This window comes from Bufo gargarizans, chromosome 5, assembly GCF_014858855.1.
Source record: "Bufo gargarizans isolate SCDJY-AF-19 chromosome 5, ASM1485885v1, whole genome shotgun sequence".
In the NCBI taxonomy this organism is placed as follows: domain Eukaryota; kingdom Metazoa; phylum Chordata; class Amphibia; order Anura; family Bufonidae; genus Bufo; species Bufo gargarizans.
Genome location: NC_058084.1, coordinates 42,719,737 through 42,747,274, shown reverse-complemented (window position 1 = coordinate 42,747,274; position 27,538 = coordinate 42,719,737). Strand labels below are relative to the sequence as shown.

The 27,538-nt window shown below is 39.1% G+C and overlaps 1 protein-coding gene across 1 annotated transcript in view; it reads right to left on the bottom strand.

The window, feature by feature from the left end:
• Positions 1 to 27,538, bottom strand: part of CSMD3 (CUB and Sushi multiple domains 3) — a 1,090,172-nt gene that overhangs the window by 647,367 nt on the left and 415,267 nt on the right. The window contains exons 11-12 of the mRNA XM_044293228.1: positions 9,345 to 9,527; positions 6,686 to 7,012 (exon numbers count right to left, since the gene is read on the bottom strand). Coding sequence (XP_044149163.1) covers positions 6,686 to 7,012; positions 9,345 to 9,527 — 510 coding nt within the window. The remainder of the gene's footprint in view (positions 1 to 6,685; positions 7,013 to 9,344; positions 9,528 to 27,538) is intronic.

The following is a 27,538-nucleotide window of genomic DNA, read 5'->3' as shown; positions in this document are numbered from 1 at the left end:
TTCCGGATGGCCTCAAACCGGTGACGTATCATGACCATACTGTACAGTGGGGTCTGGTACAGGACGTCCCCACTCCAGTATTGCCTGACACTGGGTTTTTGGACTAGACCCATATGCAGCACGAGGCCCCAAAATGTCCTCATTTCGGCTGCACTGACCGGCGTCCAGCCACCGGGTCTAGCCAAAACTGAGCCTGGGTTTTGAGCGACGAACTGTTGGGCGTACAGATTCGTCTGCTCCACCATCAAATTCACCAGTGGGTTACTGAAAAAAAAACTAAAAAAGTCTATTTCAGTAAACCCCACTGTGGGAATCTGGATTCCAGGATTGCCAGCGAAATCCGGAATCTCAGGCTCAAAGTCCACTGGGGGACACCAGCTAAGTTCATCGGCAGGGGGCTCCGGTGAACTTATTTGGTGGGCCGGGAAACCAGTACGAACCCCAGGGCGGCTCGTACTAGGGTGGGCCACAGGATCCCTAGCATGTGTGGCCCCTGGCTCCGCCTGGCGGCGTCTCCGCTGCCTTGGTGGCTCATCGTCATCCGATGATGATGAGGAGGATGCGGATGACAAAAGGAACGTGGGGTCATCCTCATCCTCACTGGGGCTCTCAGAGTCGGAGGCAATCTGGGCATATGCCTCCTCGGCCGAGAACACCCGGCGGGCCATGGGTGTGTGTGTGTGCGTGTGTATGTGCGTGCGTGTAAACCTTTATTCTATGTGCGTGTGTGTGGGGGCACGGGTGTTCACGTACTAAAAAGTCCAGGCAAAAAAAAGTGTTAGGAAAAAAAAAAAAAAAAAAGTTCAAACTTGCTGATCTGCGGTTCAACGCTGATCAGCGGTTGGTGGGGTGGTGGGGCGGGCGATGCGCTAACAGTGGACGGACGCTAAAAAGTGCCGGCCAGTCAGCGCACGCAGAAAAAAAAAAAAGTGGTGGTGGGGGAAGGGTCTGGTGGTGGGGGGGGGGGGGGGGGCTGGTGGTGTGGGGGGGATGCGGGGGGGGCAAGTGGCAGGGGGGGTCTAGGGTCTGAAAGTTGAAAAAAAAAAGTTTGGAATAAATGTGCTTTTTTTTTTTTTTTTTTTTCTAACTTTTCCCTTCTATCCCTGCCTAAAGGTGCCTCTCCCTCACTGACCCTAACCTACCTGGGTGGCGATGGGTGCAGGAGGGTGATGGATGCCGATTTAGGGGGACACAGGAGCTGGTGCTGGACGATGCTGCACGGTCAGGGTGCTGGACAGGAAGAGGAGGGGAGAGAGGAGCGCAGGAAGTTTGAATCTCGCGCCTCTCTCCCCTGCACCAATCAGCACCCTGGACAGCGGCGTTCAGCACCAAGGGCCAGCTCCGCCTCTGCAAATCCTCGGACTGCGATTGGTGGTGTAAAATTACGCCACCGATCGCAGTCTTTTTCCGGTTCATCGGGTCACAGGACACCCGAATGGACCGGAAACGCAGAAAACCGCAGGTCTGAATTGACCTGCGGTTTTCTGCGATCGCCGATACGGGGGGGTCCAATGACCCCCCCCTGCGTTGTTACGGGATGCCGGCTGAATGATTTCAGCCGAAATCCCGTTTCGATTAACCCCCGCGGCGCCGGAATTCAGATTTTAAGTCAGGACGTACCGGTACGTCCTCGGTCCTTAAGGACTCGGGAAATAGGGCGTACCGGTACGTCCTCGGTCCTTAAGGGGTTAAGGACCCATGACGTACCGGTACGTCATGAGTTTAAAATAAGATTGCGGCGCCCCAGGGGTTAATCCGAACGGGATACCGTCTGAAATCATTCAGCCGGCATCCTGTCTCAACGCCGGAGGGGTCATGTGACCCCCCCCGTATCGGCGATCGCAGCAAACTGCAGGTCAATTCAGACCTGCGGTTTGCTGCGCTTTTAGCAGATTCTGATCCCCACGGTCTCTGACCGCGGGGATCAAACTTTAAAATGCCCAAAATCAAGTTTTATTAACCCCCCTGCACCCCTGAATGAGATTGTGTGGGCGGGTGGTGCAGGGGGGGTGTCGCAGGCAGTGCGGGCGGTGCGGGAGGCGGGCGGTGCGGCAGGTGGGATCGCGATCCCCCGTCTGCCTCCCCCTGAATAATCGTTGGCGTCTAGTGGGTATACCAGGGTGTCAGCACATTGGTGATGCGATGTCAGCCGTTTAACCCTTTCCATACAGCGGTCCGTACTTCCCAAAAAAGTTAATAAAAGTGATCAAAAAAGTCGCATGTACGCCAAAATAGTGTCAATCAAACCGTCATCTCATCCCGCAAAAAATGAGACCCTACCCAAGATAATCTCCCAAAAACTGAAAAAACTTTGGCTCTTAGACTATGGAAACACTAAAACATGATTTTTTTTTTGTTTTGAAAATGAAAAACTGTGTTTTTTTATGTAAGTGTAAAACTTACATAAATAAAAATAAAGTATACATATTAGGTATCGCCGTGTCCGTATCGACTGGCTCTATAAAAATATCACATGACCTAACCCCTCAGGTGACCACCGTAAAAAAATAAAAATAAAAACGGTGCAAAAAAAGCAATTCTTTGTCATCTTAGTGGAATAGCAAGCGATCAAAAAGTCATATGCACCCCAAAATAGTGCCAATCAAACTGTCATCTCATCCCGCAAAACAATGAGACCCTACTTAAGATAATCGCCCAAAAACTGAAAATACGATGGCTCTTAGACTATGGAGACACTAAAACATTTTTTTTGTTTTAAAAATGAAATCATTGTGTAAAACTTAAATAAATAAAAAAATAATTGTATACATATTAGGTATCGCCGCGTCCGTGACAACCTGCTCTATAAAATTACCACATGATCTAACCTGTCAGATAAATGTTGTAAATAACAAACAAAAAAACGTGCCAAAAAAGCAATTTCTTGTTACCTTGCCGCACAAAAAGTATAATATAGAGCAACCAAAAATCATATGTACCCTAAACTAGTACCAAAAAAACTGTCACCCTATCCCAGAGTTTCTAAAATGGGGTCACCTTTTTGGAATTTCTACTCTAGAGGTGCATCAGGGGGGCTTCAAATGGGACATGGTGTCAGAAAAAACAGTCCAGCAAAATCTGCCTTCCAAAAACCGTATGGCATTCCTTTCCTTCTGCACCCTGCCGTGTGCCCGTACAGCAGTTTGCGACCACATATGGGTTGTTTCTGTAAACTACAGAATCAGGGCCATAAATAATGAGCTTTGTTTGGCTGTTAACCCTTGCTCTGTAACTGGAAAAAAATATTAAAATGGAAAATCTGCCAAAAAAGTAAAATTTTAAAATTGTATCTCTATTTTCCATTAAATCTTGTGCAACACCCAAAGGGTTAACAAAATTTGTAAAATCAGTTTTGAATACCTTGAGGGGTGTAGTTTCTTAGATGGGGTCACTTTTATGGAGTTTATACTCTAGGGGTGCATCAGGGGGGTTTCAAATGGGACATGGTGTCAAAAAACCAGTCCAGCAAAATCTGGCTTCCAAAAACCATACGGCACACCTTTCCCTCTATGCCCCGCTGTGTGGCCATACAGTAGTTTACGGCCACATATGGGGTGTTTCTGTAAACGGCAGAGTCAGGACAATAAAGATACAGTCTTGTTTGGCTGTTAACCCTTGCTTTGTTAGTGGAAAAAATGGGTTAAATTGGAAAATTAGGCAAAAAAATTAAATTCTCAAATTTCATCCCCATTTGCCAATAACTCTTGTGCAACACCTAAAGGGTTAACAAAGTTTGTAAAATCAGTTTTGAATACCTTGATTGGTGTAGTTTATATAATGGGGTCATTTTTGGGCGGTTTCTATCATGTAAGCCTCACAAAGTGACTTCAGACCTGTAGTGGTCCCTAAAAATTAGATTTTTGTAAATTTCTGAAAAATTTCAAGATTTGATTCTAAACATCTAAGCCTTGTAACATCCCCAAAAAATAAAATATCATTCCCAAAATAATATAAACATGAAGTAGACATATGGGGAATGTAAAGTCCTTACAATTTTTGGGGGTAGTACTATGTATTACAGAAGTAGAGAAACTGAAACTTTGAAATTTGCAAATTTTTCAAAATTTTTGGTAAATTAGGTATTTTTTATGCAAAAAAAAATATTATTATTTTTTTACTTCATTTTACCAATGTCATGAAGTACAATATGTGATGAAAAAACAATCTCAGAATGGCCTGGATAAGCACCTGCATTGCACCCACAAAATTTTTTATGTAGGTCACCCACAGAATTAACAACCAGAAGAATTATTAATATTTCTGTGTCAGGGGTACAAAGCTGGTATATTGCACCCACAAAAAATATTATAGGTCACCCACAAAACAAATAGCCAGATTTCTAACACTCTCCCTCGCTTCAGCTGCCTTCTTCCTGTCCCTGCACTAGAGCTGATGGGCGGTGCAACATGTGATCCAGCTTGTATAGAGGCTGGGTCACATGATGCACCGGCCAATTACAGCTATGTCATTACTAGGCATGGCTGTGATGGCTTCTAAGTGCCCACAGCTTAAAAGGTTGTTGATTGGCTGCCCTGCAGCCTTTCAAAAGCTTTATTAAATTACCAAACACCAAACTCAAACCCAAACTTTTCCGGCAAAGTTCGGGTTCTCTCAACACTAATATTGAACATTCTGTTTTCACTTTCGCATTATGGGTAAATAGTGCATAATAATGGTAAAAAAATAATTTTATTTTATTTTAGCACAGGGCTACAACATAAATAAATGTGAACAAAGCAAAACTGTCTGAAGACTTTCCGAATGGAAGGTGTGTAATTTTATAACATTCTCCTCCATCATGTAGTGCCATACAGAGGCACCCTATGATGGTACACAACATATAATTTGGCTTTGATGTATTAAACTATAGAGACTCCATCTATCATCCCTGCAGTCTGCATAAAGTCTAATTTAGTGACACAGAATACAAATTTGTAGCAGTACAGTATGCTTAGTTTTCCAGAGAAATGGGGACAGTTTACACATAGATGCAATATCAGACACAGACAAGAGTGGCGCTGTGTCTAGAGGAAAAATAATTTATTTCTACTTTCTACTCTGATTTCCGTCATTGAATTAGAAACTTTGGAATCAATATTCACACAATAGTAACCTGAATTTTTCATTACGCCGTTTGTATTTTTGCTAAAACACCTACCACTGTAAAAATCTATAATACACAATTATCAGTGAATGGCAGTCTCCAATAAAACCTCTGATGCCTGCCGGAACATTTTTTTAACTTCTGTCATGGCAAACTCAATTTGTTAAGAAATAAGCAAAGCTTTATTTTTGTCAGATTGAGTCTAAGTCAATTCAGGCAGTGTTAGTAATAACTCGCATATGGATAGTGCAGTTGTTTTCTCTACCATTGGATTGTGATTATTTAATCACTTTTCTTCCTGGGAAGACATGTCGCAAGAAGTCCTCATAATGCACCATTATATGGAGAAATTGTTACACCAAGAGCTTTGACAGAATAGCATTTCCACTTACATAACTTGGTTAGCAACATTGAATATAGTTCATGAATCAAGGATATGATGGCAGCAATGACAACAGATAGCAAGATATGGTTTCTTGTTCTATTCATATACTTCTATGAATGGAATGTATCAACAGAAAACTACAAAAAAAAAAAAAAAATCTATGTGACTATCCATCTATAAAAAAATCATTCAATGTTCCAGTATTCACATAAATTACTGGACACATACAAAATATTTTTTTCTGTATCTTGCTTTTGAACTTTACTGTGTTGACTGGGACTGGTTGAGCTGAGTCTTCATATTTAGGTAGTATACAAACACTATACACACTGATGTGGGTCTGTAGGAAGCTCCCCTGCCACTCCCTGCTCTCTTAAGGAGAAGTCAGTATGTTATTTCTTCCTTGTGACTTTATTAGGTTTGTGACAATTTTCTAACCATTACAGGTACAGTCTGTTCATGTGTAGCATATATGTAGCAGAGATCAGAGATATTAGACCCCATTCAGATCTATGGAACCATTATTCAGTCACAAAATGTTCTGCAACAAATCTTCCCCATGTGAACATATCTTTAGGGTCGAATACTTAGGGCAATGATCAGGAGCAATCCACTCATTCCTGATCATTGCCAGCCTTTTAACATTGCATAAAGATACATTAACCTGGAGCATCTTACTCTACATACGGATAAACAATTCCTGCATTGAGCAATTGAAACGTTGTCTGTTTGACATTGGGTGTGTAAATTGGACTTCACTCCCATTTGTTGCAGCTGCCATAAAGGCACACACCTTAAAGGGGTTGTACAGCCTGCTTGTATTGATGATCTATCCACCAGAAAATGCATAAGCAACATTTTTCAAGTTTGAATAAAATATGAAGGGTTTTATTGAGTGCGGAACAAACTTCTATATTCTGTACTGCGTGGTTTTTAAAGAGGACCTTTCTCCTCTACTGACATGTCTGCTCTAGGACTTAAAAGCTTTCAAGTCAACATAGATGAGCTGCAATACTAGTCATTGGACAAGAGTAGTATTTGACAGTAATAGTAAAAAAAAAAATCTTACGTGCAGACAGGAAGTGAAAATTTGGAGCTGAAGGAGGAAACTGACTGCAACCAAGTTAGGTGGAATGTTATATCTGTTACATAAATCACATTTAACAAAATGTTATCCCATTGAATAAACCACTTACTGCTATATGTAATATTAAATCCACGTCCAGACATGGAATGATCTGCTTGGAATTCCAGCCGCAGTATATGATTGTTACCAGTAAGATGAGATGGGACTTCTGCACCGGTGAACGTTCCTAATATTGGAGAGTCTAAAGAGTCGCCATCTTTAATAGCCAGGTAATCAAACTGAGACTCCAAGTCAAAATCATTAAAAGACAAATGTATCCGGCTGCCTGGATCGGAAATGATGGTCCAGATGCAGTTTAAATTGTTTCCGTAACCTTCTGGGTAGTCAGGAGAGAGGACTGTTCCCATCGGTGCAGTAAAATTTGACAGGCATGGAACTGTAAAAATGAAATACAATAAATTAGTGCGTGGACAGGTTTTAGCAAGCTCTTTACTTTACTTTTAAAAATTTGCATAATATGCAGCTTGTTAGTTTTTGATTGCCTATGTGTGGGCATAATCCCTGGACAGAGTCCAAATGAACATTACAATTGTCAGCTCTAATTGCATTTTCTTTGTCTGAAAACTCTCCATTGCAAATGACTTCAGTTACATGTGTAACATAGAAGACGATGTAAAATCATTCGCAAAGTAACAGAAAACAGGATTATGGGTTTTCTTAAATTAGAAAAAAAAACATGTAAGACTTGGAAGAGAAGAAATCTGTAGCTGATTATACAAATCTTCATTAACTTGCTAGATGTGTTCACTTAAGCCTAAACAACAGATGGTGTAAAATTTCTTAGTGTATGATATTAGGATTAAGTTTGTGTACTATGGGGGCAAGCAACTTATTTTTATTCAAAGGCATGGAGTAATAGAAAAGTATAGTTTCAGATAAGCTCCTGAACTGGCAAAAAAGGCAAATCTGTATATCTGTTATCTAATTTACAAAGAAGAGAGAACACTCCAGATATGGTGGACTGTGGAGGACCCGCTTTTATTTTCTCCAAGTGCAACATTTCAACCCAACACAATAAGGCCTTTCTCAAGCTCTCTTTCTATTTTCACTTTTCTGTGTGCATGTGGTGCCATCAACAAAGACAAAGTGACAAATTTCCAGGGCTAAAAGTCCAAACATCTTTTATTTTCCGTCCAACACCTGACATGGAATGCAAGTTCATTGGTCCCTTTTGCGCATCCACATGTGCATGACATACAAAAATAATTCACCTTGCCCATCTGGGCGCTAACTATAAAGCAGGATACCTCACTTATGTACAGGCTCAGGTGAGACAACCTTAGGATTAGGCCTTTCACAGCTTACAGATCATTTAGCTTCCAGACACTGACACTAAATGAGGATCCCAGCCCAGTCTTTATCCCAACGATAATGAGCCCAGCAGTTACACCTAGGTTCATCTCCGGCTAGAGGAAAGTGCTATACTGGAAGGGAGGGAATGGTAAGTCCCTCTACCAACACCTACCCACCATTCTATAAAAAACTACGACCTATTCCACAATTTCAAGAAATGTGCATTAGCAAACTGCACATTGCTGAAACAACACTGCATTCCTGGATTCCTTAACTCACCCATCTGAGCATTCTAATGGAGATATACTTTAGCATACACATTGTTATACTATATATCTATTTATGTATCTGTCATCTATCTATCTATCTATCTATCTATCCCATATCCATCTATCTGTTGATTTCATATCTGTCTATTTTAACAACCCCTATAGCTGTTAGTGGATAGCACAGGCCTCTACATAACTTTGGCGTATACAGTGCCAGTCTTAATGTAAGCCAGCTTTCATGCTGGCTTGCATTTAGACAATTTTCTATGCCTAAAACATTTGATTGTGCCGCAAATAACCTTTGTGCGACAATCTGTGCCAGAGTAAATGACCCCCTTTGGGTTTTCAATAGAATGTTTTGAAAGTGTCTTAAAAATACCTTAATTTAAAGGGTTTCTATAAAACGCTGATCCCCTTTTCATATGGCTAGGCAGAAAGAACTCCCTTCTCTCCTCTTCCAGTCCTCACTGGACTGGAAGCGTGATGTGCTATCTATCCACACATCACCACTGCCTGCCACTGACTAGCTAGCAGCAGTGATGTATGGATAGCATATCACACTTCTGGGCCAGTGGTGACCGTAAGCGGAAGAGAGGGAACCTAGGAGCTGAAGCTAAGGAGACAGTGACAGTTGAGTCAATTTTTTTAATCTCTATATCCAATATCAAAAAGGATACCTTGGATTGAATGTAACTCAGTTTACTCCTGTGGATTGCAGCTGTGACTAAATTCTTCAAATTTGAAAGTGGGACTACAAAAGTTTGCAGTAAAGTTGCAGCCTTAAGCTTTGTTTGTTAAAGTGATTTCCTAAGACTTAACTAAGGTTGGTCATCGATACCAGATTAAGAGGTGTCTGACTACTGGTATCGGTGCCGATAAGCTATTTTTATAAGCCAGAACCAGACACCAAAACTACCTATCTCCACACACTGTCTACTGGTCCTGCCATGATACTGCAATGCTGCACACTTTTACTTGAACGGGAGCAGCGGTGCAGTAACCATACAGTACATATACAAACAATTGTCATTTTTACAACATTTGTTGAATGGACTCATAAAAGTCTTTTTTTGCTACACTTCTGTGTAATATTTGTTAGCTTCACCATATATGTCAGTATGCATATACAAGAGAATAAATACTTACAGATACATATTGGGATATTTGCAGACCACTGATTATTTTCTTTACAGGATATTGATTTCTGTCCTATTAATTCAAATCCAAACTGACATTCAAATCTTAGGAAATCTCCATTGGAGAAGCCGTCTCCTTCCCGAATACCATACAATGGGGTTCCAGGGTCACCACAGCTTTCCTTTTCAATTTCTATAATAATAAGAGAAAGTTAAAACTTAGGACAAAAAGGTCATAATACAACACAGAAGTGTCTTTCAGATCCCAGGAAATATCAATAAGCCAAATATCAAATGTTTGCAATATCTGCCACCAGGTAGTGGGGTATGGTGTAAGATGTGGGTAGAGAAAAGAGAGTAGATTCTAAATGAATCAAATGTAATTTTATATTTTCCCAAAATTTGAGTACATTTTGAATCAGAATTTTTCGGCAATAAAATTTGAGCTAATTTCCACAAATGAAGTGAGCAATTTTCAGCTCCGAAGACAGGAAAGATGGAAAAGAAGGATCATATGACCTCAGACGTTGTGTCTAGGGATGAGAGAGTCGACTTCGGATGAAATATCCGAAATCGATTTGCATAAAACTTAATTTCAATACTGTATGGAGCTCCGTACAGTATTAGAATGTATTGGCTCCGATGAGCTAAAGTTATCACTTTGCAAAGTCTAACGAGACTTCGCATGATAACTTCAGAAATTGATTTATACTGTAAAAAAAAATCTCCCAAACTCGGGTTCCACAAGGTACCACAGTATAAATCAATTTCTGAAGTTATTATGCAAAGTCTAGCGAGACTTCGCAAAGTAATAACTTCGGCTCATCGGAGCCAATACATTTTAATATTGTACGTAACAATATTGAAACAAAGTTTTATGCAAATTGACTTTGGATGTTTCATCCAAAGTCGATTCGCTCATCCCTAGTTGTGTCCCTCCTCAAATTGAGAGGCATTTGCTGCTAAAAAGCAATTTTTTTGACCATTGTATAAACATAAAAATCCTACAGTGCAGTTTGATTTTAAAGAGGTTGTTTGTTATTAGAAATAAGTGATGTTATGTAAAATTCTATTTGGCTGCTTTGCGGAATGTCACAAATAAATTAATTTCTTGAGGAATTACTTTGTCACTAAGTGCATTTCTTTGTATGTAGAGGGAACAATGATATGAACAGCTATGGCCCCCCCCCCCCCAGATGCCATGTTCATAGCTGATCGCAGCATCTGAAATTAACATTGAGGGCTTTCATGGGTTAATCCAGTAAAAAATATAAATCAATAAAAAATACTCACCCTATCCATTTGAGGCCGGGCAGCCACCTTGATTGAAGACACCGCACAAGATCTCGCTGTGCGGCGTGGTGACATAACAGATTTTGCACAGTATCTTCAATCAAATTGGCTGCGGTGGCCATGTCGCCTACAAGTTGATGAGTTATGTATTTTTTTGTTTTAATGCAATTTCAGGGAAAATTGATTTCTTACCACGAAGCACAAGGAAATTCGATTTCGTGGAGAATCAAATTTTTCCTAAAATTCTGATTGAATTCCACTTTGGATATTTTATAGAATACATCTAGAATATAACCATATAAAAAGTAGGGCAGCATATTTGGGCATTAGTTCATATGTAATTTAATACTATACTGTTGAAATTGATCAATGAAATTGAGCATTTATTATTTAAATTTTTACTCTAAATATTAAGGATTAATTTTTTACTGTATCTTTATAAGAGCTAGAGAATTTTTTTCAGATATTTTTCTCCAAATCCCCTATTTCTCTTAGGTAATTTTACACCACAATATTGGGGTTAAAAAGTCACATATTATGACATATGCCAGACTTGAGCTATAATTTTTGGCTTTTTATAGCTGCTCGCTAATTTTTCAAAGTGGTGAGAAAATGGGTGGAGCCTAGCCAAAGAGACTGAGAATGCAAATTTTCTATAATTTACACCAGATACTGCCTCTTAATAAATGTAGTGCATCTAATTCCAGCACACTTTTGATTAAGACACTGACAGACATAGGAAATGCCAGTTTTAGTAAATATCGCCCATAGAGTTAACAAGGACCTGTTACCACTTCAGACATCTTTTCCCATCTTTTTTAGAGAATAGCTTTATTCCTTATGAAATAAAAATTCTGGGACATCTTTTCTTAGAACTTTCAGTTGTGCTGTTCCTTTTTTACTCCTCTTTAATATTTATGAATAAACTGACCACTGATATTTACCTTTGACAAAAAATGTGTCTATATAAAGTCTGGTACTGTCAGCATTTATTAAACAGTGTGAGGGGGTGCAGGCACACCACCCCATCTGGTAACGAAGAACAGCACAATGAAGAGTTCTGAGAAAAGATTCTCAAGAATATTTTTTTTATAACATATCAAAGTATTTTGTAAAAAAGGATATATCAGCAGCGCTGACAGGTCCTGTATAAATGATGAAATTCTGGCTGTTTGCAGACATTACTAGAAGGAGCTTAGGAGCCTAATTCATTTCTAAGTGAGTTCAATAAAAGCTGTATAAAGACTTCTTCAGTAACCTTACACCTTCTGCCAGAATTTTATCACTTAAACTTTATAACATCAACCGCTGAAGCAATGACCTGCTTCCCTTATCTCAGGTCAATTGATCACATGAAAAAAGGGGGTCAGATCACTGTTGCAGCCAGCGATTAGCTGTAACAGCGCCAAAGCAGATGTTGATAGTGGGGGGCATGAGCAAAGCAGGCAAGGATGGGGAGCAAAGGGGCCAGGACCCAGAGTGGGGGATCAGGTAAGCAGGTCTGGCCAGGAGGGGGTTTTGCTAAAAACACTCCAAAAGGTGGTCAACTACTTTAACTTTATGAAAATACAATAATGGGTTTCCTCCAAAAAATTCAGATTCTAGCAAATTTGAAAAGATTAACAATCATTTTGGATGGATCACTCAAAACAGCAGCCTTTATTTTATAGGTCACAGTAAAAAAAAGGTATATGCCACCAAAAAAAGGGGTAATCTTTAGATTTTTTTTTTTATTTAAAAAATGTTAAGTAGTGCTGTGCATTATTAAACCAGATAATTGTTACCACCTCCTACCCTTCGGTTACCTGAAGACATACAATATGTAACCATCACTTTAACATTACTAAAGCTGTCTTGGCTTTATAGAGCTTGAATGGGGTTGACTACAGGCCTAGAAGACCATGGAGTCATCATACATGACTTTTCAGAGCATTTGTGGCAATTTTGATTTGGGTTAACTATATTCAGACTTAAGTCAAATATGATAACCGACTCATGTGAATCTGACCCAAAACAAATTTCAAGAAATTAGTGCATAAGACTATGGGGACACATCAGCAGATAACTCACTATTCACATGACTAAGGAGTTATAAAAAATAGTTTTCACTTATTTTTCACGACTATTATTTAATATATTAATAGTTTTACTTTGTACTTAATTTGCATAAAACATGTAAAAAATTTAAATTTGCATTAATTGCATAAATAATAAAAAATGAAAAATTTCCCTTTTTATTGCCAACTTTGTTATCAAGACAAATTAAAAGTTTGAAAAGTGCAGCAACAAAAAAAAAAAAGATCTTAAACTGTCAAATCTCACAGATGTTCTATTCAAAATTGATAACCTGCTTGGCCTCTTATTCCTGAATCCATCCAGAAGTAGGCTCCCGGTGCATAACATTGGATTGTTATGAATGGGAATTGCCTTTTTATTTGTTGTATATTATCCCCATGAGCCACCTACTATGCTATTCATTCTGAGTGCAAGCAGAGTAATAAAACACAATTAGCTTGAAGAGTTATAAAACTAAATCAACAGCCTAAGCAAGTATTCTTTTACTGCAAGTGCCATATGTCTAGTAGGTTACTTACATAAGTGACACATTTTTTGCTGAGGCTTAAAGAATAAATGCAGAAGGATGACATTAATGTATTGCTCTGGAGTAAACATGACCCGGAGGTCCCTAATAAAAAGCTAATAGATTCATAACAGGTGAGCAGATAATTGTAGGTAGGCGATAATGGGTAAGTTTATAAATGGGTGTGATGAATAGCACAATGACTTGTGAATGAAGCCAGGGTCACAGGTTTTATTCCAGAAAGATACAGTTTACACAGCAATGTATGTGATAGACAATAACTAAAATATATAACCAGATTGTATGGGATTGGTTAGACAAAATACTTGCATCTGAAAATGTGGTGTGCTTTGTGCTATTGCATGTATGCAAGGGGAAGGGATGAAGAACTTCTGGGAGCACTGCTAGAATCAATAAATCTAAAGAGGAATCTGATTTTCAGTTTTTAGTTCCAGAGTAACATGCAACACATTTCAGGATCAATCCCTTCCATAGGCTTTACACACATGGACCTGGATTCATCATGCCTTCATTACACAATTCTGGCTTCAAAATGTCACATAATGGGGCTTTTCTGACTTTTTGGACTTACGTGCACCAAAAATTTGCATTTTTACATCCCTAAGGCCCCTTTCACAAGGGCGAGATTTCCGCGCAGGTGCAATGCGTGAGGTGAACGCATTGCCCCCGCACTGAATCCGGACCCATTCATTTCTATGGGGCTATGAACATGAGGGTTGATTTTCACGCATCACTTGTGCGTTGCGTGAAAATCGCAGCATGCTCCTCTTTGTGCGTTTTTCACGTAACGCAGGCCCCATAGAAATAAATGGGGTTGTGTGAAAATCGCAAGCATCCACAAGCAAGTGCGGATGCGGTGCGATTTTCACGCACGGTTGCTAGGTGATGATCGGGATGGGGACCCGATCATTATTATTTTCCCTTATAACATGGTTATAAGGGAAAATAATAGCATTCTGAATACAGAATGCATAGTACAATAGGGCTGGAGGGGTTAAAAAAATATATAATAAATTTAACTCACCTTAATCCACTTGTTCGTGCAGCCGACAATATGGTGATGGATCATGTGACGGACCATGTGATGAATGTAGTGACGGGTCTGGGTACCACATAAAGTTCTTTTATCATGCGCTTGCAAAACACATTGCACCTGCGTGATAAAAACTCAACAACGGAACGCAATCACAGTCAAAACTGACTGCAATTGGGTACCTACTCGCGCGGGTTTGCTGAAATGCACCGGGACGCATCCGGACCTAATCCGACATGCTTGTGTGAAAGAGGCCTTAAAGAGGGTTAATGTGTCTTAATTATGCACTTTATGTCCCACAGGCTGTATAAAGGGGAGATTGGGATAATTAATCGGCCTTAGAGTCAAATGCCAGGTGTGGGCTGGTCCCAACCCTCTGGATAGGAGCTGCTGGAGAGTGCGTATTCAGTAGCCAGTGTGAGAGAGTAGTATTTGTCTCTGTTTGGAGGAGATAAGAGAGAGAGAGAGAGAAGCAGCAGCAGCAAACATGTTAGGCCTTTGAGCCAAAATTATCCAGAAAAGTTACTTTAACAAGTGTCAGCCTCTGAGGTAGAGGAGACTGGACCCTAACAGAGGGATTAATGGCACTGCAAGGAGAGTGCTGGAAAAATATAAGCCAGTTAAAGGGAACCTGTCACCATGAAAATGCAATGTAAGCTGTAAGCAGCATGTTATTAAGCAAAAGGTCCTGAGCAGACTGTTACTTTGTTTTTTGGGAAAAGATTCAGTAGAACTTGTAATTTATACTGTTAAATATATGATCATTCTGGGCTTCAAAGACAAGAAAATGTTCCTAAGAGTGATTGAGAGGTATCTCTGTCATAGAGGGGAGGTTGTAACGTTTAACATGCTGCCTGTAACTCCAACATAATATTCAATGTGACAGGTTCGTTTTAAGGTAACACATGTATGTTGGTTGTGGATTTCACTGCACTGTGGTTGGGGTGTGAAGCTGTCCTAGGAACTGTTAAGTAACGTTAATAAGCACAGTTCATACTCTTGCAAGTATGTGTATAATCAGAATAGTGCCAACTTCTGCAAGTATGTGTATCTATATATGTGGTGGGGATTCGGTCTGGTAGACAGGACAAATGGACGCAGTATAGAGGCAAAGACCAGTTTGTAACTCAAAAACATAAGTGTTTTATTCACACTTAAGCCAACAAAACATTACGACAGTCCATTTACAGCTTTGGTGTTTGTTCACACCTAGACAGTTCATACAGCAAAAGAGTCACCTGTTATCCTAGGTGTTAGTTCACACCCGATCAGCATTGCTCAGGACAGAGCAGACCTCCCAAACTCAGGCCTCCAGCCTAGCACACAGCTCAAATCCCAATCCAGCGATTGCCAGAGCTCCTCTGTCAGAGAGAGAGGTAATTACCACCAGCTGACACTGCTGGCTGTTTTTTTTTTATATAGGCCAGTCAAGACCCAGCCTGGAACGTGGGGAGAAGTCACCCACCCATAACTTTGACTACTCCCAGTAAGTGCCGTCCCGGATCAGCTATTACAGCTATACTAAATAGTCACATTTGACCATGGCATCTGAAGGGAAAAAATTATGCAATCAGCCTATGGCTGATCGCATACATGTGCCACGGTTCTCTGCTATTTAAAATAGCAGAAACCTGGTGGCTATGGCACCCACAGCACGAGTGGGCGCCATGCTTAGGAACTGGACTTCCACCGTACATATACGGTGGAGGTCCTTAAGGGGTTAAATATAACATGTCCATCTGACCCAACAGTAAGGGGGCTTAGGAGCTTAATTTATACTGTTTACATATGAAACTTAGTAATAACAAAGTATGCATTGATCTATTGAGCTTTCCCTAGTGGTGACTGTGAGCAGCCAGCATGTTATCTTTTCAATGTAGCCTATGTAGGGGAATCAGAGGTCTGTAACACAAAAACAAAGTTTTTTTATATAGCTTGAAAAAACATTTATTTTAGACCCCAAAAGCCTGTTGGGCCAAGAAGAAAGGTAACGAAGGTTATATCTTTACATTCTTTTATGGAGAGGGATTACTAATTATGGTGCATGCATACAATTTATACAGTATACACATTGTGAACTATCTAATGCTCAACTGGTCACTAGGCTGGATCTAAAACCTTAATTTACTCCCACTTTAGCCATTTCCCTACAAATATTCAGTACTAATGAATATCCACCTCACTCTCTTCTCCTAGATGCTTTTCTTCCAGGCCCATTACAGTATATCTTTATTTATGAAGCGTTACAGATGTCTCAATTATTTGCAGAGTGTGCTTTTAGCGGTGAAATAAGCATTTTCACAGACTTATGGCAGCACAGAGATAAAATTCACTTTATGATTATGATGAGATTCAATTTATTGGAGCCAGCCAGAAAGTGTCCATTTGTATTCCATTTCCCCTGATACCCAGCTGCAATTAACAACTGCAGTACTTATGAAGAGAAAAGAGTAAAAAGTTGGATTATTCACTCTACTTTTTGTGTGTGGTCATGGTGTTAAAGATTTTTTATTTTTATTTTTTTAATCAGGCCACAGTCACACATGGCTCTTTCTCTTAAGTTTTTTTTAATTTTTTAACACATTTTGGATTAAACTGAATTAAGGGATATGATCACTGTTCTAGAAAGAAAAGGCGATGAGAAAAAAATGCATCATATTCGCCCTGACAATGTCAATTCAATTGTCAAAAAATACATGAACCTTTATTAGAATACATATGCAAGGAAACAGACACAAAAATATTAACAATTCATAATTAATACATGGTGGAGAAAAGAAAAAGAACTATCTACTCTCAAACCTCCTATAATAAAGCCATTACATTGCACCAACGAAGCTAATACCATAAAGCAGCAAATGAATCAAAGAAAAGCATAAGAGGAATTAATAAATACAGTCCACAACATAAAGTAATATTGCAGACAAAAAGCAGCAAAATAACAAGAACTGCCAATATGAATGATAACAATGTCACCAATGTTGGTAAGTCAATATCACCAATGTTGGTAAGTCAAGTTTAGAAGAAGGTTCATGAAGTCCCAAAATAAGATACCGTAATTGATGGATAGATCTAAATTAGCCTCCATCAAGTTTGGTTTTAACACCTTGGACAGAAGGGTTTAGCTATTGTTTTCCTCTCTCTGCCCTTTCAGTGATCCTCATTCAAATCCCCTAGTAGGACATATAAAAAAAGTCAAAAAGAGGGGAAAAAATCAAGTAAAAATAAACAAAAAAAATACCCTTTTTTGCCATTTATTTGCATGAAAAGATTTTTAAAAAAAACTATATATGGCTGGTATTGTTGTATCTGCAGTGACCCATAAAATATAATGATTTCAGTTTTATTCAGCATGATGAACTGTGTAAAAAAATGCTGTGCATACATACCACCAAAAGTGTTGTATTTTGTTAATTTTATCTCTCCAGCAAAATTTCTAAACACAATAAAAAAGTCTTATGTATCCTGAAATGGCAGCAATGGAAAAAAAACAGCTTCATTGAAGAAATCTTAAAGATGGTATAGGCCTTTGAACGCAGTGGCAAAAAGAAACATCAAAAGGTAGAAAAACATGAAAAAAAATAAATGTAGTATTGATGTAATAATAGTGACCCACAGGATAGAGCTATACCACTTTTTCCAGAGAAAAACAAAAATGTTATGGATTTTGAAAGCAAAGATGAAATGCAGAGATGAAAAATAATTAAAAAAAAAACAGTTGTGTTCTTAAAGTGGTTGCCAATATCTTTATATTGATGGTCCATCCTCCGGATAGGTCCTGCATGCAGTACTTTTTTTTCTGTATGAAAAACGGCTCAAACGGATGTCAACTGATGCAATAGGATCCTTTTTTTATAGGATCCTTTTTTTTCTCTTCTTCTGATGCTCTCTTCAATGTAGATGCCCAACGGTATAGATAGGTTTAGGCTGGTTTCACACGGGCATTGCAGGAAAAGGTGCGGGTGCGTTGTGGGAACATGCAAGATTTTTCCGCGCAAGTGCAAAACATTGTAATGCATTTTGCATGCGCATGAGAAAAATCAACATGTTTGGTACCCAAACCCGAACTTCTTCACAGAAGTTTGGGCTTGGGATCGGGGTTCTGTAGATTGTATTATTTTCCCTTATAACATGGTTATAAGGGAAAATAATAGCATTCTGAATACAGAATGCATAGTACAATAGCACTGGAGGGGTTAAAAAAAAAAAAAAAAAGTAATTGAACTCACCTTAATCCACTTGATCGCGCAGCCGGAATCTCTTCTGTCTCTTTCTTTGGTGATTGCAGTCAAAGGACTTGTGGTGACGTCACTCCGGTCATCACATGGTCCGTCACATGATCTTTTACCATGGTGATGGATCATGTGATGACCGGAGTGACGTCACCACAGGTCCTTTTCCTCCACACAGCAAAGAAAGAAGCCAGAAGAGATGCCGGCTGCGCGATCAAGTGGATTAAAGTGAGTTAAATTATTTTTTTAACCCCTCCAGCGCTATTTTACTTAGCATTCTGTATTCAGAATACTATTATTTTCCCTTATAACCATGTTATAAGGGAAAATAATAAAATGATCGGGTCTCCATCACGATCGTCTCCTAGCAACCGTGCGTGAAAATCGCACCGCATCTGCACTTGTTTGTGGATACTTGCGATTTTCACACAGCCCCATTCACTTCTATAGGGCCTGCGTTGCGTGGATTATCGCACCGCAACGCACAATATAAAACATGCTGCAATTTTCACGAAACGCACAAGTGAGGCGTGAAAATCACCGCTCGTGTGCACAGCCCCATAGAAATGAATGGGTCCAGATTCAGTGCGGGTGCAATGCGTTCACATCAAGCATTGCGCCGCGCGGAATATTCGCTCGTGTGAAAGGGATCTTAGAGTAGGACCTGCGTTGACTGAGACCACCTTGGTGCTGGTAGGCAGACATAGATGGGTTTTGATCAAAATATATTGGCTGAGAGACTCAGATTTTATCATATCAGAATGAGGGTTTAGTCCATATATAATGTTTGCATCTATTGTGTTAGTGCATTATTTTCTGTGATTTTTCTTTTATAAATATAGCCATGCACATCAACATATTAATTTATTACATTGTGCAGGATTTTAAAAAAATCTTTTTCTGTGATTTTAGATTAGTTTGTAGTATACACTTGAATGAGTGAATGTGCTTCTATTTTATCCTAGGAGTAGCATTCATGTGCATTTTTACCCCCGCCTATCCAACAGATGACCTTCATTAGGTGGTACATATAGCTACATATAGCTGTGCATGCTCCTCCTCTCATTGAGCAACACATATACCGTATGTGCAGGGTCTGCTCTCCTGAATGTTGATGCCCAACAGCCTAGATAGGATTAGAGTAGGTCTTGCCTGACTGAGACTGTCAGAAATATTGGGCAGAAAAGAATCAATATTGTAAAGGCCAATATATCTTGCTTGTACAGATTGTTATATGGGCATTGTGGTTGCCACCTTGTCTGCTTTCTAGGTCAATGCAAGTTTAATCTTGGACAGAGAATTACTAAGAAATAGTTAGAAATCTTTACATAAACATTCCCAGGTCGCAAACTATGGGAGATTCCGACAGGTACCATAAAAGACACTCCATGCCTTTACAAAAGACAATGGACAAACGGAATGTTCAAAAGATTATTTTTTTCTATCAATAATTACAAAAGGGGCTTACTATTGTGTTATGATATTATATACAACATGTATATGCTTATTTTATTGAAACGTAGTATGTATTTTTTACCTAGGGGGGTTTTATATTTTCGAAAAACAGAATTAGATGGGATATACTAATGTAATTTTTGTTATATATAAAAGGATAATGTGTGAAACTCATTACCTCATTTTCCAAGTATGTGGAGAAAGAAGATTGGGTGTTTTGGTAAGATTATTGTAAAGTTATTAATCTATACGCAGACTAGATTTCTGACAGTTGGTATACATTAATGTCTCTTCTCCCTATATTTAGGGATTTGTCCAACCCAAAGGTTATCTTTTGGTTAGATATTTGGAAAATATTAGAATTAAATGTAATTACACAAACTTTTGTATAGAACAATAGTGTACCCTTTTGGTGGTGGTGGTGAGTAAGAGATAAGTGGCAAATTGATGCATTATGATCTCATTAGTCATGTGGAAGAAACCAAAGATAAGGCAGAAAGTCACTTATAGAGAAGGATTTCTGTGTCCTTGTAGATCATAGATTAAATAACAGCATACAATGTCAAATCAACTGCTTCTAAGGCCACCAGGATATTGTCATGCATTAAATGAGGCATGAACTCGCGGGGCAGGGATGTAATATTACCACTTTACAAAGCGTTGGTGTGGCCTCATCTGGAATATGCAGTTCAGTTCTGGGCACCAGTCCATAAAAAGGACGCTCTGCAGCTGGAAAAAGTACAGAGTAGAGTGACTAAACTGATAAGGGGCATGGAGGGTCTTAGTTATGAAGAAAGATTAAATGAATTGAATTTATTTAGTCTTGAGAAGAGACGTCTAAGGGCAGACATGATTGGCCTATACAAATATGTAAAATGGCCATACAAAAAATATGGTAAAAAAACATTCCATGTAAAATGCCCTCAAAAGACAAGGGGGCACTGCCTCCGACTGGAGAAGAAAAAGTCCAGTTTCCAGAAGTGTCAAAGCTTCTTTACTGTAAGAACTGTGAATCTGTGGAATAGACTTCCTCAGGACGTGGTCACAGCAGGAACAGTGGACAGTTTTAAAAAGGGCTTAGATGAATTCTTAAAAGTAAATGACATTAATGCTTATGAAAACATGCAGAAATCTCAGTCTCATTTTCTATCCCTTGGTTGAACTTGATGGATTTTTTTCTACTGTATTTACTATGTAACTATGTAACTTTGTGTATTAACTTCAGAAATGGGATTGAGTTGCACCTAGGCCATATGACTAATGAACATTACGTCACTGGCCTAGAAAGAGGCAGCGCTCACTGGCGCGTCATGGCCTCTTCAAACAGCTAGCCAACAAGGCTGCCAGTAATCGGACCACCACTTAGCAGATACAGATACCTATTCTGAGGATAAATCATCAGCATTACGGCTCATGCACACAAACATATGTATTTTGCGGTCCACAAAAAACGGATCCGCAAAAAATACAGATGACATCCGTGTGCATTCTGTATTTTGCAGAACAGAACAGCTGGCCCCTAATAAACCAGTACTATCCTTGTCCATAATGCGGACAATAATAGGACATGTTCTATTTTTTGGGGGAACGGAAATACGGTCATACGGAAACGGAATACACACTAAATAAGGCTACATGCACATGACCGTATATGATTTGCGGATCCTTTTTTTTGCGGATCCATTGTAATAATGCCTATCCTTGTCCGCAAACTAGAAAAAAAATAGGACATGCACTATTTTCTTTTGCGGAGCAACAGAACGGACATTCTGATGCTTACAGCACACAGTGTGCTGTCCGCGTTTTTTGCGGACTAATTGAAATGAATGGGTCTGCATCCTATCCGCTAAAAAAACTGATCGGAAACAAAATGCGGTCATGTGCATGAGGCCTAACTTCCATTTTTTTTTTTGCGGACCTGTTGAAATGAATGGTTCCGCATACTGTCCGCAAAAAAAGAAAAAAAAAGAAAAAAAAAGGAACGGAACGGACACTGAAATGGATAGAAAATACCTTTGTGTGCATGAGCCCTTAAACTCTTGGAAAACGGCTGTAAATTATGCTAATAGTGTCCCTGCCTTGAACAACCTCTTTAATGTATAAGATGGGATCCTGTACCACAGACATAAACTTTTATGCATCAGTTATTTAAAAAGTTGCTTAGATTGTTATAGGAAATCATTTATATTGTTCTTATTACACACTGCTTGGCATACTCATAGAAAACCATTTGAAACAAACGGCTAGAGCTCAAGGTCAATGCTACTGGCACACACCCTACAATCTTTTAAAGGGCCATAAATCACAAACAGATAAGTTCTAACAAATTCCTTGAAAAAATTCACTTTTTATTAAATAGAATTAAAAAGATTCTTTCATAACTAGAGTAGGGACACAAATAAGTAGCACCATATCTCATCTTCTATACTTAATTAATGTTCGCAAAAAAGTCCATCAATACTAGAAGAAATGGAAATTATCAGCAGATAATTCATATCTATTTCAATCCTGTGAGGAGTAACAATCTTTCTCTTCCTCTTAAATGCCTATTTAATAGCTGACTCGGGCAAAGGGATGTTTCACAGAAAATGTTAGGGCGGTAAAAAATGTTGCCTCAATAAATATCCCTCACACCTATCCTATGTGTACATACACACTAGTTCATAATGTTGAGGCAATAAGAGCAAATGCCATAGTATTAGGACCTCTTTGTGGGTAACATACTTGGACTTAAGAAGTGAAAATGACGGCGTCCCCTCAACGCACAATTTGAGTATTGCTTCTTCAGGAGTATAATCAATGCTCAGAAAAACATGTCCATTCTCCAGGATAAGAGCCAGACATCTCCATGGGATGTGTGTGGTATTACAGCACAGTCCTACTTGATTAGAGCTGGGTTGCAATACTACACACATCAGAGGAGGAGGGCGGTGGCCAGATCGGTGGCAATAAAGCGCAGAGGCAATGTATAACTAAAACCTCTAAAAACTGCCAGGGCTAGATCTTCTCTTATGATCAGCTTGGGAACTGGTGATGCTGCTGATACTATGGGCCCATTTTCAAAGCAAGATCTAAGCCAAGCCCAGCTACTGCCAGTTCTGTTTGAATATCTACCATCTGTCAGTGCTGGAAGACAAAAGCACTGCCGTGTGCAAGATCTGCAGGTTCGAAATAAGCTATGGGAGTTTATAGACAAACATAAGTACCACCGCTCTGCTGTAGCACATGAAGTGAAATCACCCGATTCATTGGGAAACTAGAACTGGCCACTATATTTTTTAGGTCTTTTTTTTGTTATGAAGACAGATGAATCGTTTTCAAGATATAATTATTTAAGCTATTCCATGTATTCAACTTCTTGTCTTGGCTCTTTAACTTTCTGGTTCCCTGTAGTGACTCAATGCAGGTGACCCAATTCTACACCTACTATTACAATGAGGAATACCATACAGAGAACATTTCCCCCTCACAGTAGCAGTAAAACAACAAAGGGTTACCTATCTACTTAGGAGACAATAATTTGTGTTGATTTATACAGCAAGGAGACAATTCTGTATATCATTTTAATAGTATAGTACTGTTAAAATGAAAAATAAAAACTGCCAACAAATTCTGAAAAAAATACTGAGCTTTTAAAATATTACTTTGTGCAGAAAGTGTAAATTTAGATTAAAATTGATATTTTTTCAGCTTTTTTAAAATTTAGACTAGAAGTGTTAAAATTAAGATGGAAATATATGCACTCGGTATAGGTAGTATGCAAGTAAATAAAAGTAATAAAAGTAGTTTGCTGTATTTGTTTTCCTTTAACAATCTGACAAGTATAAATCTATTGTATTAAAGGACTGTCATGTCCCTAGAGAAGGTGTAAAAAAAAGGAACAATCACTTGTTTTGAATTCATCTGCTGCAGAGCAGTGAGAACATATTTAAGCAGTGCTTATAATCCAAAGAGCTACAGTAAAATTATATAACCACCCAAGTATGAAAGCATTGATATCGCTAGATAATTAACAATAGCAATATTCTTTGCAAGCATAATTAATTAATCATTAGAGATTAGGTATTGTTGGAATTGCAAGCTGCCTCATTAAATTTGTACTTAAAGCATCCAGATGTTTTTCTACATACATAATGACATCCTAAAATTCCAATGTTCTAAAAAGACAAAAAGGAAACCAGACACACTGGACCTATAGCTTGCAAAAGACAATTAAAATCCAGAGCTGAATTAATTAAAAAGTATAATTTGCATCATAGAAGTAAATGAAAATTCCTCGGCTCCAATGCAGGACCCCCCACCTAGTGTAAATCCATTTATAATCCTGGTGACTTATCTGACAGATAGATGGGCCTTTGGGCCCCCTCAGACGTAAGAGTCCAGGGGTGACTGCTACCTCTGCACACCTTTTCAGCTACGCAACTGAAAGGAAAACTTTGGAGTTTTTAAGGAAGAAAGAGATCACATAAGACAGCAGATGCAATGAGAGCCATTGGGGTTTAAAATTTTATGGCAGTGGAATATATACTTAAAGGGGTATTCTGGTTGGTTAAAGTTGTTCCTTTTCCATAGGATATGGGATAACTATTAGATTGGTGGGGATCCTATATCTGGGACCCAAACTGATCACGAGAACAGGGACACTGTAGCTCTCATAGAAATGAATGCAGCGAGCATGCGCATGTGTGAATGGCCACTCTGGTCATTTCAGGGGAGTTGCAGGGGGTATGGGGACCCCGTTCTTGTGATAGGTGGGGGTCCCAGTGGTAGAACCCCCACAGATCTAATCGTTATCCCCTATCCTGTGGATAGGGGATAACTTTAACCAACTAGAATACCCTTTTAAAGGGCACACCGTATAATAGGTGGTCAAGGTGGTAAGGGAGGTAGTATATGTGAATGCACACCTTGAGGAACAATATATAAAATTACACTTTATAGGGTTATATATATAGTGGGGAAAATTTGAGAAGAAGATTGTCGGGAAGGAAGCTTTTCTTCCCAAAAATCACCTGCTCATCACTGAATTAGACTGCTGTATTTACATGCGGGAATCTCCTCCACAATATATCTGTAAAGAATAAATCAAGGCAACTGGACGTACTGTAGATTTCTTGAAAACGTTTCACTCGTTCTTCCAACGAGCTTTCTCAATTCTGAGTGACTAGTACAAAAATTCTGGGAATAAATATGTAACTGAATCCACATCTGGTAATTATACTCAGCATTGGGTCAAAGGTGTTTATTCTATTATCCTAATTGGAGTCAGTAGGGTATAAAGACTTCCCAGAAAAAGGTGTCAAGACAGCATTGTATGTGGCAGACAATATATTTCTAACCCCCCCCCCCCTCTATTCAAGCTTGGCTTCTCCATTTTTACGTAGATGGCATCCTTCACGCCTCGTTTGTACCAATCGGCCTCCTTATCCAAAACACGTACTTGACTGTCTTCAAAGGTGTAACCTGTTACCTTTTAGATGTAAGTACACGGCTGAATCTTGACCCAATGCTGGGTATAATTACCAGATATGGATTCAGTTACATATTTATTCCCAGAATTTTTGTACAGTCACTCAGAATTGAGAAAGCTCGTTGGAAGAACGAGTGAAACGTTTTCAAGAAATATACAGTACGTCCAGTTGCCTTGATTTATTCTTTACAGATATATACCATGACCTGGATAAATGAGAACCTTCACAGACATCCTTAACAATATGGGAAGGAGTGATCACTAATGCCATCGCTCATCCCCATACAAAATCATTGTTTGACAGCAGCAGAGTGCAACAGCATGATCTGCTGTTGGAAAATAAGATTAAGGTGTCCGCATGAAAGAACCAGTTACCTGATGACCAAGCATTTTGCAGATTAAAGTAGTCTTTAGTAATATATACTGTATTACAAATCTGTCTAAAAATGGTGCCAAATGGCACAATTTGGCACCTCTAGGACTTTAACATTTTTTCTGACATGCTCAAAAAAAGGGGGTGGCGCTTAGTGGAGAGTAGGCAGAGTTTCACAGCAAAGATGCGCCATGTTGCACTCAAATTTTAAGGCAACCAATAGTTGGTATAGAGTCAGAAAAAAAGTGTGTTTCCCGACAACACATTTATCATCCAGCCTGAGCCCCTTTGATAAATCTAGGGCCTGTCTAAGCTTATGAGAGTGCACATGAGGGTCAATAACACTCATGCTGAACAACGTTATTATCAATATTTAACTACAATGGTTCCGCTTATATAGCTGTGGTAAGCACCAACATCAGTGGGTTAATGTGTTATCCCGACAGTGTAACTTGATATCAACTTTAAAGAGGACCTTTCATCAGTTTTGCAAAAGTCTAATTAGGGTGTTACCTTATAGGAAGGTCCCCACTGATGCTACGGCAGTTTTGTTTTTTTTTTAAAAAGAACCCCCCGTTCGTCTGCTGAGGCCCCCGTTGATTTTGGTGCCTTATAATGTATAATAATGAGGAATATCAGTGGGCGTCTCCTTCTCCCTGGCTGTAGCGTTGTCCAATCGCAGCGCAGAGGGACACAGCCAAGGAGTGCTAGTAATTAGCATACTGAGTGGGGAAAATACCGGAGTGAACAGAGGGAAAATGGATCGGTGCCCAGGAACAATAGTAAGTACTATAGGATCCCTGCTTTATGCCCTACCTAACGTGCTACTGGAACTTTAAGCTTTAACCTCCTAACAGTCCCGTTAAAATTGGAAAACCCTCCCAAAAATGTAACTTTTTTATTGTAGAATTTTTTAATGTGTGTCTGCAGTAAATCTTGTTGGCGCAGAACTCAGGGGACGCTATTGCATTTTTAACCCCTTATGACATAATTAATTTTAGCCTTAAGGACCAAAGATATTTACCCCCTTTGTGTTCTAGCAGTCATAAATTATTTTTTTCTTCTATATTTTTGTTTTTATTTTGCAGGGTTTGTTGTAGGTTTTTTAGGAACAATTTTGTGGTATATATAGTGTATCAAATAACTTTTATTATTTTATTTTTACGTGGAAAGACAGCAATTATTTAGTGGAACATTTTTATGGCATTTACTGACTAGTAAAAATAACATAACTTTATTATGTTGGTCAGTAAAGTGATGATAATGTCACATTTCTATATATTTTTCCTTTCCTCCTGAAGGCCATCATATTTCTGGTTTGGTACTAGCTAGAGATATTGACTTTGTATAATTTGAAAGCTGGCATTTCAAGCTTTCAGGCAATACCAGACCTGAGCTTGGGAACAACAGTTAGGGGGTTATGGTGGATTTAGATGGGACAATTCTGCAGCCAATTGTCGAGAAGGAAGGGCTCTTTCCTGACAGTCAGCTGCTCGTTTACATGCAGCAATCTCCTTCACTGTATGAGGACGCAGGATTACAATCCCTCGTCCTCATACAGAATCATGGCTTCTGATAAGCAGATCGCAGTTTAGACCACATGATATGCTGCCCAGAACCTATGATCAGTTGTGCCTGAATGAACAACAGGATCACCCGATGAACGAACCTCCCACTCGTTATTTTGGGTGTTGGGCGGCACATTTCATAGGCAGATTGTCAGTTCTCAATAATCTGGACGATTAT